Source organism: Bos mutus, chromosome 21 (genome assembly GCF_027580195.1).
Source record: "Bos mutus isolate GX-2022 chromosome 21, NWIPB_WYAK_1.1, whole genome shotgun sequence".
NCBI lineage: Eukaryota > Metazoa > Chordata > Mammalia > Artiodactyla > Bovidae > Bos > Bos mutus.
This window is the reverse complement of record NC_091637.1, coordinates 23,548,375-23,565,544: the sequence shown is the minus strand read 5'-3', so window position 1 is coordinate 23,565,544 and position 17,170 is coordinate 23,548,375. Positions and strand designations below refer to the sequence as shown.

Sequence of the window (17,170 nt, the reverse complement as noted above, 5' to 3'; positions counted from 1 at the left end):
ACAATACTTTGTGGTCTTCTTAGAATTTGAGACCTCTTGGGATAATTAGCATGACCCTGTCTCTTTTGAAAAGAAGCCTGGACTGATACTTCTCAGGGCAATCCTTTCAGCTAGAAGCAGTTAGGAGCATTCATCATCTTTCTAGTCATTTCTTTTAAAAAATAACTAATATGGATCAAAATATGTAAAGGTACTATTATAGACTTGAGTTGTGAAGATTTGGGGATAAAAGAGCATCTTGGTTTCTGATCCTCTTTTTTTTCCTGGTATGTAATTTTATTTATTCTTGCAACAACACAACTTCATTCTTCAGATTAAGCAGCAGAGGATAAAGGGATTTCCAATATATTTCTTTGTTAAGCCAGCTAACAAATGCCAAAGCTTGTTTGTATTTTTCTTTAAGATTTCATGTAAGCAATATCATAGGATATTTCTCTTTCATCTATTTGACTATGCATAGCATCTCTTCCTTGACTCTTGTCTGCAACCCCAGTCATTTAAGCCTGAAGAGGAGAAAGAAGGCAGCTGTGGCAGCAAGAAAAGAGGCTGTCATCCTCTGCCTTTCTCAGTGTGGGAGCATTTATACATCTCCTGGGGTCTTTACCCAGCACTAGCTGTCCTACTGTAGGAATGCAGAGGTCCTTGAGAGCTCTGAGGATTGAAGGCTGTGAGTGCAGTTCTCATGATCTGTGGATTGCACATCACAATGTAAGCCTGCAGCACATTCACCAGGTGTTGGACCTTAATTTGAAAAAATAGCACTGAAACCTGTACAGTACCACATGTAGGATGGATGACAAATGTGGGTTTGATACATGAAGCAGGGCACCCAGGGCACTCTGGGACAGCCTGGAGGGATGGGGTGGGGAGGAGGTGGGGGGTGATTCAGGATGCGGGGACACATATTTACCTATGGCTGATTCATGTTGATGTATGGCAAAAATCATCACAATATTGTAATTATCTGCCAATTTAAATAAATGAATAAATAATAACAACTTAAAAAACATATCCATAAATCAACACATTGTCTGAATTGTTGATTTTCAAAAACCCCTTTTCTGCCAATTACTTTTAAGAGGCATAGGCACTAAGGAGAAGCAAGTTTATCCCAATAAAAATGATGACTTCTAAAGAACAACACTGGCCTCTGCTTCACTGTGAATTCATCACAGTGGCCTTGTTAATCTGAAGTGTCAGCAGTGTTGGGATCCACAAACCATCAAAAGGTGGCTTCATCAGAGTGCTTCCCTTAGCTTTATTGGACCACCCATTTCTGAATCAAGTCATGCAGTTGATGTTGGGGCATCTGCTTTTGACCTCCTGTGTATGCAGCCAGGGTTTGTGACCCAGAGAGTGGGAAACCTTTTGAAATAATTGGAATAAAGATATTTTATGAGAAGTGGAGGAGAGGAGTAGTTTGGGTAATTCATATGCACTTGAAAACTGGGTTTGCACCTTGTATTCTCACATCTTCATCACTAAAGATCTTGGACACCATTGAAGTTAATAGAATGGACTCAGAATCAAAAACCAAAACATTAGGGACTTCCCTGGTGGTCTGGTGGTTAAGACTCAGCATTACCAATGCAGGGACCATGGGTTCAGTCCCTGGTTGGGGAACTAAAGTCCCATATGCTGTATAACATGGCCTAAAAATAAATGAAAACAAAAGAACAACAAAATGCCATGAAAAAAATTAAAGGAGGCAGAAAATGCAGTAGATACTTGCATGCATGTGTGCTAAGTCACTTCAGTCATGTCCAACTCTGTAACCCTATGCTCATCTGTCCATTGGATTCTCCAGACAAGAATACTGGAGTGGGTTACTGTGCTCTCCTCTCGGGGATCTTCCCAACCCAAGGATCAGATGGAGCCCAAGTCTCTTTTATCTCCTGCATTGGCAAGCGGGTTCTTTACCACTAACACCACGTGGGAAGCCCAAGTAGATAATTAAATAAACATTAAAAACAATGAAAACCAAATGAAGAAATGGTTCAAAAGATAGATGTCATGTTGGTCTTTGCCTTCCCCTAGATGAATCACAGATTCTGACCCCCTCCCTGTCCATCACCAACTCCCGGCCATCACTGCAGACTCACGTCCATCGAGTCAGTGATGCCATCCAGCCATCTCATCCTCTGTAAAACAATCACTGCTCCTCACAGCCCTAATCCATCCCAGCATCAGAGTCTTTTCCAATTAATCAACTCCCTTCAGGCTCAATTTCCAAAGTACTTGGTGTTTTGTGCTTTAGCATTATTCCTTCCAAAGAAATGATGGGGCTTTTCTCCTTTTAATGGATGTTTTGATATTACCAGTCCAATGGACTCATGATTTTTCCAACTTTACAGTTCAAAAGCATCATTCATCCAGTGTTGGGCTCAACCTTCTTCTAGTTTCCAACTCATCATCCATTTTTGACCACAGGAAAAACCATAGCATTGACTTTATGAACTTCATTGGCAACTAGTAATGTCTTTAATTTTGAATATGCTAAAATAAACATTAAAAACAAGGAAAGCCAAATGAACAGAAATGGTTCAGAAGATAGATGTCATGTTGGTCTTCCCTTCCCCCTAGATCGCCTTTCCAGATTCTGATTCTCCCAGTCTTTGAATTTTCCCAGAAAAGTCTGCAGCCAGCCTGTCATGGATAATCAGGGTGATGCAGCAATGCCTGTTATGCAGAAGGTCAGCTCAGTGGTAAAACAATCACTGCCCCAACACAGCCACTGAAAATCATTGGAAAAAAAAAAATTTAATCAAGTCACTTGTGGGCTCAATCTCTGTCCAGATCATTTTGTTTTTTTCTTCTTGAATGCAGCAGTGGATTTTGCCCAATTTCATTTCATGTTTTGATATTACCTGAATGCTCATAATTTTTTTCTCCTTTAATTTCAAGGTCTAATTCATCCAGTGTAGGGCCCTCTTACATTTCTAGTTTCCCATCTCATTTTTACTGACAACTCGCTTTATAGCATTCAGTTTTATATCTTCATTGGAACTAGGAAATGAATTTAATCTCACAAAAAAAAAAAATCTAAGGGAAAGAAAGAAATTTTAAATAAAGTGGTTGGGGTTTTGTGTGCCTGAGAGTAATGACTCCTACAGATCAAGGGGCCCTTGTCCAGTCTTTGAATTTTCCCAGAAAAGCTCCCAGCCTGCCTGTCAGGGATAATCAGGGATGTCTCCTAATGCCTGTTACACAGTCTGTCCAGGGCGCTTGAATTCCTGCAGCTGCTCCAGTGGCAGAGAGAAATCGGAAAAAAAAAAAAAAAAAAAAAAAAAAGCCACTGTGACTAAAGAGGTGACACATGAGAGAGATCTTTGTACTGATGTCATAGTTCTGTGTTTTGGTTGTGGTGATGTGTGACAAAATAGCACAGGACTATAGGCACACATTGTACTGATGTCTATTTCCTAGTTTTTATATTGTATTATCATTGGATAAGATGTAATCATTCCATTGAGTAAAACCGAATGAATGGTATACAGGACCTCTTCACTACTTTTGCAACTTCCTGTGAATCTATAATTATTTCAAAATAAAAAAATAATCTTAAAACAAATTCAAATTTTATTGTAGTTTAGTAAAGTCTAGGCCTATGATCTGAAGGGGTGAGAAAATTAGTAACATACCTTTAAGTAATAACTACATCATGAAAAAATATAGAGAGAAGTTTTCTTCTTGCTTTATAACTTCAAAGAGTTGAGTAGACCTTACTGGACCTAGCAATCTTGTTTGCTCCTTTTTATAGACAGCTAAAAAGATCCCCTGGAGGAGGGCATGGCAACTCACTTCAGTATTCTTGCCTGGAGAATCCCATGGACAGAGGAGCCTAGTGGGCTGCAGTCCACAGAGCCGCACAGAGTCAGACATGACTGAAGCAACTTAGCATGCACACACAAAATGCTTATATATTTATTTCACCAATTTGAATCAGTGTTTGTAAACTGAGTGGATGTATTGATGTTGTGTTGATATCAGATGCAATTACATGTACTAAAATATCTTTTGAAATGAAATTCTTTTAAGATACTTTCATTAAAACTTTATTTTTAAATTGTAGTTATTGAATCAAAAACACTTCAAGGAAGCAAAGGAGAGCACAGCTTTAAGAGCCCTGGAGTTTTTGTTGTAGAAAACACAACAGTGGAATTTCAGAAGGGCTCAGAGAGGCAAACCTTTAAGATTCCAGGACGTCTGATGGCTGATTTCATCTTCAAGGTAGGACGAGTCTCTTCATAAAATGTCATGCATCAGGGGCCCAGCACATCTTGAATTTGAAAAAGAACAAGTTTGTTTGGTTGGCAGCCAATGACTGTTATTATACAGGGCATATGTCATTAATATTTTCACCTTGACAGTCAGTTCTTAAAAATCATTCAACTCTCTCAAGGTTCTGTTCCTCAACCACAATAGTTAAGAAACAAACTTCACTTTTACAGGGGAATGATTGTTTTGAATTTGTAGTCTCTGGTTGCTGTGTTCAGTTTTAAACCTCTTGATGGAGTTCAGTGAGAATGGTCTGTGGTTAAATGCTCCATGTCTTAAACCACGACTCTTCTGTTGCTCTCCTTGCAAAGCAGAGCAGAGAAGACAGAGGCCCCTCCCTTACCTTCCTTTCCTGTTTCCTCAGTAATGTCTCATCATGAGCACTTGTCTGGCTGTCACGAGGTCCCCTCACAAGAACTCTTCTTTCCTGTGACCAGGGCTCTGTGTCCCCTCTCTTGGGTAAATCTGGGGATCTTCTTTTACTCAGAGGACATGAAATGCAGTGGCCAATGTATTTCCAAGGTGACACAATCTGAAATTCTTCTGATACAACCAAAAATACCTAAGACATGCAGAAAGGGGTGTTCCAGTGGATGGTTTTGTCCTATCTATCCCTTTTGGGAAACTCATTCAAAATGGAAAGGGAAGAAACACAAGCGCTCCAATTGCCAGGAATATATTTACCTGTGAGAAGACCCAGTGCCTTCTAAAGAACTGTTCTATGTTGACTTGTCAAAGTTTCATCAAAGTATTGGTTGTGCCAGCAGAGAAAGACATTTGGAGTTGGAGGAGAGTTGCAAACTGCTGTCCTGTTTGCAAAGTCAGCCTCCAGTGTGACCAGCCAAGTGTCAGTCTGGGTGGAGTTGTTGTTTTGAAACTTTGAGTTTTAAATTGTCAACATTTAAAAAAATCAAGAGATTTTTATATTAAAATACCAGTGTTCTTTTTTTCCTGCTTCACTTAAAAAATGGGAAGGTCTGACCACCAGCTTGCATTCCGCCATGGTGATAATTGGCTGCAGCTGGGTAACAGCTGCCTTCACCACAAGGCACACGTCCTCACTTGCCATGGTCCACACCGGGCCCTCATGTAATCCTGACGTTAAAGGTATAGACATTTTTAGACGTTTAAGTTGCCACTACTGGATGTCACTTGCTATTCCCAGACATTGAAGTGACTTTTGTGTCAGACCCTTGAAGCATCAACCCAATGTTGTTCCTTGACAGCAGCATTGGGAAAGTCTTCTGGGGAAGCCCTAACTGTCATTTCTCTTTCCTTCTATTCTCTCTTACCCATTGTTGTACATAAATTCTGGGCTTGCGTTGCTTCTCTTAAGGTTTTCCCATTTGATGCTAAAGTAGTAAAACCCACACACACAAACACAAACATACCCTCTTAAAAAATTCTCTTTTCATCCCTACTCAGAAGATCTGTATTCCTTTCAAGTCAATTTAGAGACCTCTGACCAAGTAGGAAACATTAGTACAGTGATGGGATGAGAAAAATAGCCACAAAGGTTAAAATTTTATGGAACTGTTTGGTGAAGGTATTAACATGGAAAATGTGTTGTTTATTGACCTCATGAATAAACACACATAAATACATAAACTATTTACTTTGAGTGTGTCTGTATATACACACATGTACATATATGAATATGTGTATGTCTGTGTGTATATACATTTTTTTAAGATTTGAGAGGATATATTCCAAACTGAAAACACTGAGAAAATAGTGGCTATTTTAGAGGGTATCAGTGCTTTGGGGAGTGATTTTAGTTTTACTTATAATATTCTAAAATTTAATTCTTAGAAATACAGTCATATATTATATGTGTAGTTAAAATTGGGCTTCCCCTGGTTGCCTCAGCAGTTAAAAAAAAAAAAATCCACCTGCCAATGCAGGAGATGTGGGTTTGATCCCTGGCTTGGGAAGATCCCCTGGAGAAGGAAATGACAACCCTTTCCAGTATTCTTGCCTGGGAAATCCCATAGACAGAGGGGCCTGGAGGGCATGGGATCACAAAAAAGCCAGACACAACTTAGCAACTGAAAGACAACACTCAAAAATTACTTTACATCTTTATGTCCAAATTATATATTCACCTCTTAATAGAATTCATTTTAGCAGCATGTTGCCACTGTTTGAATTTGTACTCAGTCTTCTATTTTCCTGTCTCTTGAGTTCTAATTTTCTCAGATTTAATAAACAATTCTGGGTTTTAACTTCAATTTCTGGAAAGCTTTTGATCTCTCTTGACTAGAAAGGTATTTTTTAAAAAATATATTATTTATCAAAGAGGATGTTACACACAACTGTCTGACTCATGCATAAATAAAGCCTCACTTTCATGCCCAAACCATTTTCTTTCATGAATGTGGTGTACTTAGTGGGAGAGAATTTGGCAAATCAGAGATGCTGTGATGAAGCAAGAATAATTCTGATGGTTTTCCCTGACTTACAAGCTTGTCCAAATTCTGTGGGTTTCTAGGAAATATCCTTTTCCATGGGTTACTTTTTTTTTTTTTTGGTCAGAGCACTGTAGTACTACCCAGCCTGTGTTGTTTCTAAGACTGGGAACTCTGCTTCTGTTCATCTCTGCTTGGCCTATGAGGCAATCAAGTGATGGCTCTCCTTCTAGTGGTAGGTTAAGAATGGGTGTGAGGTCTCTGATGATGGTTAACCTTGTATTTCACTGTATCTCTTTCCATTCCAATCAACTAAGAACAGCTGATCTTTAAAAAAAAAAAAAAAAAAAAATAGGAAGAGCTGACTTCAATCTGAGAGAATGTGAAGACCAGCTCTACCCCACAGTTCAGTTCATCAGATCAGTTGCTCAGTCACGTTCGAATCTTTGTGACCCAATGGACTGCAGCACACCAGGCTTCCCTGTCCATCACCAATTCCCAGAGTCTGCTCAAATTCATGTCCATCGAGTCAGTTCTGCCATCCAACCACCTCAGCTTCTGCTGTCCCCTTCTCTTCCTGCCTTCAGTCTTTTCCAGCATCAGGATCTTTTCCAATGAGTCCATTCTTTGCATCAGTGACCAAAGTATTGGAGTTTCAGCTTCAGCATCAAGTCCTTCCAGTGAATATTCAGGACTGATTTCCTTTAGGATTGACTGGTTTGATCTTGAAGTCCAAGTGGTTCTCAAGAGTCTTCTCCAACACCACAGTTCAAAAGCATCAATTCTTCAGCACTCAGCTTTCTTCATGGTCCAACTCTCACATCCATACATGCCTAATGGATAAATTATGGATACATGGACCTTTCTCAGCAATAATGTCTCTGCTTTTTATATGCTGTCTAGGTTGATCATAGCTTTTCTTCCAAGAAGCAAAAGCGTCTTTTAATTTCATGGCTGCAGTTACCATCTGCAGTGATTTTGGAACCCAAGGAAATAAAGTCTGTCACTGTTTCCACTGTTTCTCCATCTATTTGCTGTGAAGTGAAGGGAGTGAATGCCATGATCTTAGTTTTTTGAATGTTGAGTTTTAAGCCAACTTTTTCACTTTCCTCTTTCACTTTCATCAAGAGGCTCTTCAGTTCCTCTTCACTTTCTGCCATAAGGGTGATGTCATCTGCATATCTGAGGTTATTGATATTTCTCCCAGCAATCTTAATTCCAGCTTGTGCTTCATCCAGCCCAGAATTTCGCATGATGCACTCTGCATGGAAGTTGAATAAACAGGGTGACAATATACAGCCTTGATGTATTCCTTTCCCAAATTGGAACCAGTCTGTTGTTCCATGTCCGGTTCTAACTGTTGCTTCTTGACCTGCATGCAGATTCCTCAGGAGTCAAGTAAGGTGGCCTGGTATTCCCATCTCTTGAAGAATTTTCCACAGTTTATTGTGATCCACACAGTCAAAGACTTTGGTGTAGTCAATAAAGCAGATGTTTTCTGGAACTCTGTTGCTTTTTTCTATGATCCAATGGATGTTGGCAATTTGATCTCTGATTCTTCTGCCTTTTCTAATCCATCTTGAACATCTGAAAGTTCTTGGTTCACATACTGTTGAAGCCTGGCTTGGAGAATTTTGAGCATTACTTTGCTAGTATGTGAGATGAGCGCAATTGTATGGTAGTTTGAACATTCTTTGGCATTGCCTTTATTTGGGATTGGAATTAAAACTGACCTTTTCCAGTCCTGTGGCCACTGCTGAGTTTTCCAAATTTGCTGGCATATTGAGTGCAGCACTTTCACTGCATCATCTTTTTGGATTTGAAAGAGCTCAGCTAGAATTCCATCACCTCCATCAGCTCTACCCCATAGAGTGCTGTTAATAATTTTGCTCAGTCCTGGGTGCACTGAAATACAAAGGCACACTTTGCATACAGTTCCTAGATTAGACCTCATTTCATGGACGTCTCCACTATCTCCAGGAGATAGTGAAGGACCAGGAAGCCTGTTGCGTTGCTTCCATTGAGTCACAAAGTGTCAGACGTACCTTAGCAACTGAACAACAGCAACAACATGGACTTTTAATAAATGGAAGGTTGAAAACAACTACATTCTGATGTGATGAGTAAAATATGAAGGCATCCATGGCCTTCTGGATTATTTTGTGGCTATTGTGCTGATTCTGAAATCTGGCAACTCACTGCACCAATGAGATGGAATTTCTTTTTTACTACTTTTTCAGAAGCTGTATTTTCATGATTGGACCTTTCTTTAAAAAGTGCACTTTTTCTTCTTCCCAGTGGATTTCTCACTAAGTATCCTTATTTTCCTGAATGATCTATTTCTAGTGGATGACTCTTGTCACTCTGTTACTGAGTCACAGTATTTTTGTGTAAGCCCCTGAGATATTCTTATTTTGCTTCTGCAATATGTGTATGTGGCCACCATGTAGCAGTAGAGAGTCTCAAGCCTGTAGTTGATGCTGTGTACTTTGCTGGTTGGACCCTGAGGCGCTATCCTTTCAGTAAGAATTTACTGAGTATCTGTAAGTAGATGTTTGTGAATATCTGCTTTCAGTATATGTGTATGAGAATAATCTAGTTTCCATGGTTAACTATTTTAATAAAGATTGCTGGTGGCTTTTCCCCTCTTTAAAAAGTATGTCCCTCTTCAAGGGAAAAAAAAGTTTTCCTCAAATAGTCTGAAATCTTCCTTTTTATGTTAGTTGTCTATCTTTTTTTTTTATTTGGATATTTTGTATTTCTGTAGAAAAATATTTTCTCATTTCTTTTTTTAAATGTTTTTATTGTGGTAAAATGAAAAATGTTTTTATTTCACCATGTTTCACTGTACAGCTCAGTGGTGCTAAGTACATTCATGTTGGTTTTCAGCTGGGCAAGCCTTTGGCTCTGGTTTCCTCCAACCACAGCTCTGGATACTGTGTATGTTTTCTACTTACAAGGTCTGTCTTTTTCTTTCTGGGGAGCTATGGCAGCTCATCTAACTTACCCAAGGATGAGAGGGTTTGATGTTTTCCTCTCTCTCAAAGAGAAGATTTTAGCCTTGCAGTGTGGTGCAGATGGTGGCTAAATCCCCATGTCCACATGTATTTCAAAACACAGCAGAACAGTTTTCAGAGTCAGTGCATGCATTCACTTCCTGAACCTAAAGTAACAAAGCACAGTAAACTGGGTGGCTTAAACAATAGCTGTTTATTGATCTCACAGTTTTGGAGGCTAGAAGTCCAAAATCAAGATGTGGGCAGGACTGGTTCCTTGAAAGGGACATGAAAGAGAATATGTTTATGCCTCTCTCCTCACTTCTTGAATCCTCAGCTTTTCTACCTTTTCTTTACATCACTTCGCTTCTGTGCATGTCCACATCTGTGCCCAAATGTCTCACTTTATATAATGTGAGACAGGCTGGGACCTGGAACCTTTCAGTGCAATGATTGCAAGCCTCTCATGTGACAAAATACAAATAAATTATATGGGGCTAAAAATAACTGTGCATGCACAGTTGGGGCAGATTCTGGACAAAAGATCCAAAGAGACCGAAAAGCCCAACTGCCGCTTTTGAAGAGCCTGGAGCAAAACTGGGTGTCAGGAGCAAAACTGGGTGTCAGGAACAAAGGCAGAGTACTGAGCATGCCCCCTGCACACATCACTACCTAAGGGGTGGACAAACCACCTAAGTCACCCCTCCAGTCTGACCCCCTGGACACACCCCTACCCTCACCCCATTTAAAGGATTGCGTCTTGCCCCCTCAGGGAGCTGGGGAATCTGTTGTTTGTTCTCTCTCCCACTGCTGCAGAAGGAGCTGCAATAAAGACTTGCCTAAATTTTTTATATTGCCTCTGATCAATTTCTATTGATCAAGGAGGCCAAGAACCCTGGTCGGTAACATAAGGACACCAGTCACACTGGGTTGGGCCCATCCTAATGACCTCATCTTGGCTTTACTAGACCTGCAAAAACCCTATTTCCAAATAAGATCATTTCTGAGATTCTGTGAGTTTGAACTTCAATATAACTTTTTGTGGGGGATAGAGTTCAGTGTCTAACAGAAAATAAAATCTACCTATCTCATCATTCCTCTTGGCCAGAATTCCATCTCATTTTAAACGTGTGCTGTGAATCACAGAGGTAGAAACATTTGCAATTTATTATTTTCTTGAAAAGTGTCCAGTTCATCTAATTTTTCAAATTTAACTTTTGAAATGTAATCATAACCTTCCTTTATCACTAAAACAAAACAAAACAGCAACAAAAAAAACTCACCTGTACCTATGTCTTTTTCATTCCTAAATGTGTTCTCTGGTTCCTTGTCTAATTTTTGTTTGTTCAAACCATTCAAAGGCTTGTCTCTGAGGTATCTAAGAACTAGATTTTAGTCTTATTAACTCTCAGAGTTTATAAAGAATTCTATTCATGTAAATTTTAGTTTTTGTTTCTTTTCTCTTTACATGGGTTTTATCTTGGTATTATATTTTTAATTTCTAGAGTTAAATTCTTAATTCATTTTCAACTTTTTTCTCCATTAAATGTATTTATGGCTACCAGTCCCCATACAGAAATTCTTAATTTTGTTGTGCTATAGGTTGTTAATTTTAAACTTTATGTGTAAGCTATTTGTATCCTGGCTAGAAAATCTTTGCTTTATTCTGGATCATAAAAATATTCTTGTATATTTTTGTCTAGAAACATTACTATTTTACCTTTCACACTGAGAGCTATAATCCAACTAGAATTGATACTTGTATATGAAGTAGAATCAGTATCTTTTCCCCATGACTATCCAGATTGAGCCAAAACCATTAGGTGGAAAAGACAATCCTTTCCCCATCTATCTTAAATTCCAAACTATATATGTGGGCCCTATTTTTACACTCTCTTCTGAACTATTCATCTCTATGCAGCAATACCATTGTGATTTAATTACTGTAACATTAGAACAAGTCAATATCTGGCAGTGTAATTTCTTCAGCTTTGTTCTTGAAGACTATCTTTAATATTCTTGCCTTCTTCCCTTTCCATGTTAACTTTGAAATATGCTTCTAAATTTTTATTCTGCTGATTTTTATTTGAATTGCTTTGAAATCTGTAGGTCAATTTGGAGAAAATTCACCTTCCTATATTGTCTTCCAGTCCATAAATATGGTGTATTCATCCATTTATTTAGTTCTTTTGTCTTCTCAATAATGGTTATAATTTTCAGTGTGTGTGTTTTGCATATCTTTAATTAATTTCCAAATATTTGATTATTATTTTGATGCTATTGTAAATGTTTTAAAATTTTTTCTGTTTTCTGCTGGAGAATGAAAATCTAATTGGTTTTTATATACTGACATTATATTTTCACTGCATTCACATGTTAATACTAATAGTTTGTGAATTCTTTTGGATTATGTACATACACAATTATGACACCCACAAATAATGAGTTTGGTTTCTTCTTTTCCAATTGTTGTATACTTTAAAGAAATTTTCTTGGATTGTTGTTATTGTTCACTCACTAAGTCATGTCCTAGTCTTTGAGACCCCATGACTGCATACAGCATGCCAGGCTTCCCTGTCCTTCCCTATTTCCTGGAGTTTGCTGAGATTCATGTCCACTGAGTCAGTGATGCTATCTAACCATCTTATCCTCTGCCAACCTCTTTACCTCCTGCCCTCAGTTTTTCCCAGCATCAGGTTCTTTTCAAAGATTTGGCTCTTTGCATCAGGTGGCAAGTATTGGAGCTTTCTTGCATTACTTAGGACATTTGTACAATGTTCAATAGAAGTAATGATTATGTTTTTTTCTTTCTTTCCTTTTAATATAGTGAACTACATTGATTTGGGGATGTTAAACTGATCTTACCTTCCCGTAATAAACTTTATTGGTCATTATTTTTTATTAGAATTTATTGTCAGTATTTACTTACAAGTATAAAATACATTGAGTTATGATTTTAAATTATTTTTATTTATGATTATTTTTGTAATGTCAGTTTTTTCCTTGTAATGTTTTGTCAGATTATTAATTTTATTAGTTGAGAAATACTTCAGATGTTTGATTAATTAATCAGATGTTTGATTTCCTTATGTGTCAGTTTTGTTTCAAGGAACCTGTCTATTTCAACTAGCTTTTTGAAAGTTATTGACATAGATTTTTTTTTTTTATAGTATTGTCTTATTTCTTCCATTATGTAGAGAATCTGTGGTGAGTCTCATTCCTAACATTGATTATTTGTCCCTACTCTTTTTTTTTTTTTCCTTTAATTGTTCATGTTGGAGGGCTTTCAATTTTATTAAACTTTTCAGAGAAACACTGTTTGGGTTTATAAGGCACTAATATGCAATTTAATTCTCATATCATTAATGTCTGCTTTTGTCTTTATTATTACCATCTCTGTACTTTCTCTGGATCCAATATGCTTTTCTTTTTCTAATTTTTTGAAATGGATGGTTAGATCAGTGATTTTTCATCCAATTTTTCCATAACATACAATTTTAACTCTATAAATTTCTCTCAAAGCATGCCTTAAAGTTTCATTCCACAAAGCTTAATATGAAATCTTTCCTTCATCATTCAGTTAAATTGTATTATAATTTTCATAGTGATATATTATTTGACTTATAGTATATTTACAAGTGTAGTGTCCAAATATGTCAGAATTTTCAAGAAATCACATCATTTTATACCTTAATTCTACTGTAGTCAGAGAACATTATATCATTTCAATGTTTTGAAATTTGTGAAAACAATTTGTGGTAAATTTTGGAAGAGTATGATATGTAGTCTTCTGTTGTTGGGCACAGTGTTCTACATATATCATTTAGGTCATGTTTATTAATGGTTTTATTCAAAAGTTATAGCCTTACTGAATTTTATCTCTGTATTCTGTTACCACAAGAGACCTGATAAAACTACCACTGTGACTGTGGAGGTGTCTGTCCATTCTTGTCAATTAATTACATATTTTGAAGCTTGGTGTTTAGGTACACTAACTTTTAGAATCATTAGCTCTTGTAGTGACTTGACCTCTTTGTCATTGTGAAACTCTTTCTTGAAGATATCTCTCCACTGTCTTCTGGCTTCCATTTATTCTGTTGAGACATCAGCTGTCAGACTTATTTTTGTCCCTTAGAAGGTAATGTATCTTATTTGTCTGTTTTCAACCATTTTCTCTTGGTTTTTCATCAATTTGACTATGATGTAATTAGTAACTTTCTTCTGCTTGAGCTTCATGGTGCTTCGTGAATCTAAAAAAACTCTTAACTTCTTAGACTCCTTAGAAGTCTTTTCTGACTCTGTAACCTCATCCCATCCCTGTAACTCTCCCTTCTTCCACACACATCTCCTGTCCAGAATTTTTCATTTGATAATTTTACAACTTTTTTACTGTTTTATAAGTAAGTACATCAAACTTTTTTTTCAGTCCGTTCTTATTTATGTTTACTAATAAGCTTTACTGATCATTTCATCATTACTGCTTCCTGCATCTCATTACTTTCTTATGCATTTATATTAGTTCTTTTTCAGTATACCCCAAATCATCCCACCCTCCCCCCCCTCCCAAGTAAAAACTGTTTCTTTTTTTTGCTGTAGTCTTTGAGTTTCTAAATTCATATATATGTTTCTGTCATTTTGTCTCTGAGGAAAACTTTAGTTCACCAATTACTGATTGTTAATTTGATCTTAGATTGTTCATAAGTTGACAACTGATCATTGATTGGTAGTGAATAATTTGGTTGTAGAATTCTAGATTAAAAACTATTGTCCCTCATCATCTTAAAGGTGTTTGTTTTCTTGTATCCATTATTGCCTATGAGAAATCTGATGCCATTCTGATTCTCACTCCTTTGTAGGGAATCATCTTTTTTCTGATGACTTTTAGAATTTCTCTTTGTCTTTGTTGTTGCATTTTTTTATGATGTCTGCTCAGAACTTTATGAATATTTTAGACTGAGTACTTCTGTCTTTCCCACATTGCACAGCTCATGGGCTCTTAGTTCCCGGACCTGGGATCAAACCTGCACCCCTCACAGTGGAAGCACAGAGTCTTAACCACTAGACTACCAGGGAAGTCCCTCTGTTCTTTCTCTTTAACTCCATGTAATACTGGCATTTCTGGTTCTGTTCCCCATAAGCTTAATCTTTGTTTTCCCTCTACTTTTCTCTTTGTGTTGCATTCCAGGACTTTTCCTCAATTCACTCATTTGTTCAATCAGTAGAGAAGAAAAGAAAGAAGAAGGGAGAGGACTTGCTGAAATAAAATAATCTGAGAGTAAACTTATCTTTGTCTGTAACTGCCTTCTTACGCTCAGCGATGCACCTTCTCTCTGTTAACTAGACGCAGCAAGGCTCATATGCAAACACTGTGGATTTGTGTACGTTTTGAGTTTCTGTAATTGTGCTTTCAGAAGGCTCTGCTAAAAGATGCTTAGGGATGTTGTTATTAAAAATGTAAGATTCCTAAAATGTTCCATGTTGTAAGCAAACCCAGATTACATCTCAGTTCCTGTTCTCATAGAAATTAAAATCATATGTATCAGGAAGAAAAAATGTTAAACTAAAAACTCTGAAAAAAAAATTGGTACAGATGAACTTATTTGCAAAGAAGGAATACATGAACGTAGAGAACAAACTTATAGATACCAAGCAGGGAAGAGGAGGTGGGATGAATTGGAAGACTGGGATTGACATATATACACTGCTAAGTCACTTCAGTCGTGTCCAACTCTGTGTGACCCCATAGACGGCAGCCCACGAGGCTCCTGGAGTGGGTTGCCATTTCCTTCTCCAACATATATACACTACTATGTATAAAATAGATAACAAATAGGAACTTACTATATATAGCACAGGGAAAATGCTCTGTGATGACCTAAATGGGAAAGAAATCCAAAACAGGGGGTGTAAGTATACAAATGGCTGATTTACTTTGCTGTACAGTAGAAACTAATGGCATTATAAAGCAACTATATGCCAATAAATTTTAAGTCTGCCTACATTTTTGTGAACTCATTCACAAGCATGGAATTACCTGGGAAAATGACTCCAGGGAGAATGGTTGAAGATCTTCTGAAATTCCGTTTATGACAAATTTAATTGACATGCTATCACATCTTAACATTCTGGGAATCTTCATGTACGAGAGTGTGTTGTGATAGACACGTTTATCTACCTAGGTGAATTGTATTCACCTCATGTTGAAAGATGTGGAAGGAGCTGTTTCAGTTGCATGCAGATATGTTATCACAGTTCTCTCTGTCCAGACCAGGTACACTGTGGCTAAGGACAGTGTGGTCCAGTTCTTCTTCTACCAGCCGATCAGCCATCAGTGGAGACAAACTGACTTCTTTCCCTGCACTGTGACATGTGGAGGAGGTGAGGCGCAGGCTTTGTTCCTAAATATTTAGAGCTCAGAGTTAAAAATGACATGTTTGTGTTTTTGAAGCTGACTTTAAAGTTAGTGTGCTAATTAGAGACGTGTAATCATGCAGCATCTTACTCCACAGCCTGGGACCCAGTGGGGTTAATGAACATGCATCTGCCTTATTCTTGAAAACAGGTGAAAACTGGATTTAGAGAACACCCTTCCTTTGATCAAAGAACTGGAAACATGTTTGCATGTCTCTCATGGACCCCAAAATAAGAGCAAAGAGATAGGGAGGCTTTCAAATTCTATGTCTTTTAAAATTCTAATCCTAAAGAATTCTTTTTGATTCTAATTATCCATGAGAAAAACAACAAATATCTCTTTAGTTTTAATTTATTTTCTAGCTTTCACACACAGTTAAATATGTGTTTTCATTTGGACACCAAAGTTAAAAGAGATGCTTTCCATTCTGGGAGGGACATGTACTCAGCTTAGTTCAGTTGGCTCAGTTCTTGGGAGTAGAATAGGTTTTCTCGTATCTGGATGCCCAAGGAAAGCCACAATCAGCCCTGCTGGTCAGGATTCCAACCTTCATGGGAATCGCCTGGCTGTGAGTCCATCACCAAAGATGGCGTTGTCTGTGAGGACAGAAGGAACATGTTAGGCTCCTTTTGGATGTTCCCCCAACATCCTGCCATTTTCTGTATATAGGCAGAATTTTAGTACATTTGTTCTTAATTTTTTTTAATTTAAATTTATTTATTTTAATTAGAGGCTAATTACTTTACAATATTGTATTGGTTTTGCCATACATCAACATGAATCCACCATGGGTGTACTCGTGTTCCCAATCCTGAACCCCCCCAAAGCAGTCTGTCTTATTTCTTTCTCTTTTAGTTATCTGTGTACTGTGACAAAATTAAGGAGGAAAATTAATTGTCTCTCCCCAAATTATAAACACCTGTATGCTCTTTGTCTCCTTCTAGAAATATGTTTCCATTTAGAACAAAGAAATTTTTCTTTGACTCAAGAGCTATAATTTCATTCTGTTATTATTTTGGGGAAAATACACACACATAAAACCCACAAGGAAAGCATTACCAAAATCTAATTATATT

The 17,170-nt window shown here is 37.5% G+C and overlaps 1 protein-coding gene across 1 annotated transcript in view; it reads left to right on the top strand.

Annotated features, from left to right (window-relative positions):
* LOC102286063 (ADAMTS-like protein 3) overlaps positions 1–17,170 on the top strand; it is a 224,963-nt gene that overhangs the window by 195,181 nt on the left and 12,612 nt on the right. Inside the window, 2 exon segments of the mRNA XM_070358133.1 lie at positions 4,073–4,230; positions 15,949–16,060. Coding sequence (XP_070214234.1) covers positions 4,073–4,230; positions 15,949–16,060 — 270 coding nt within the window.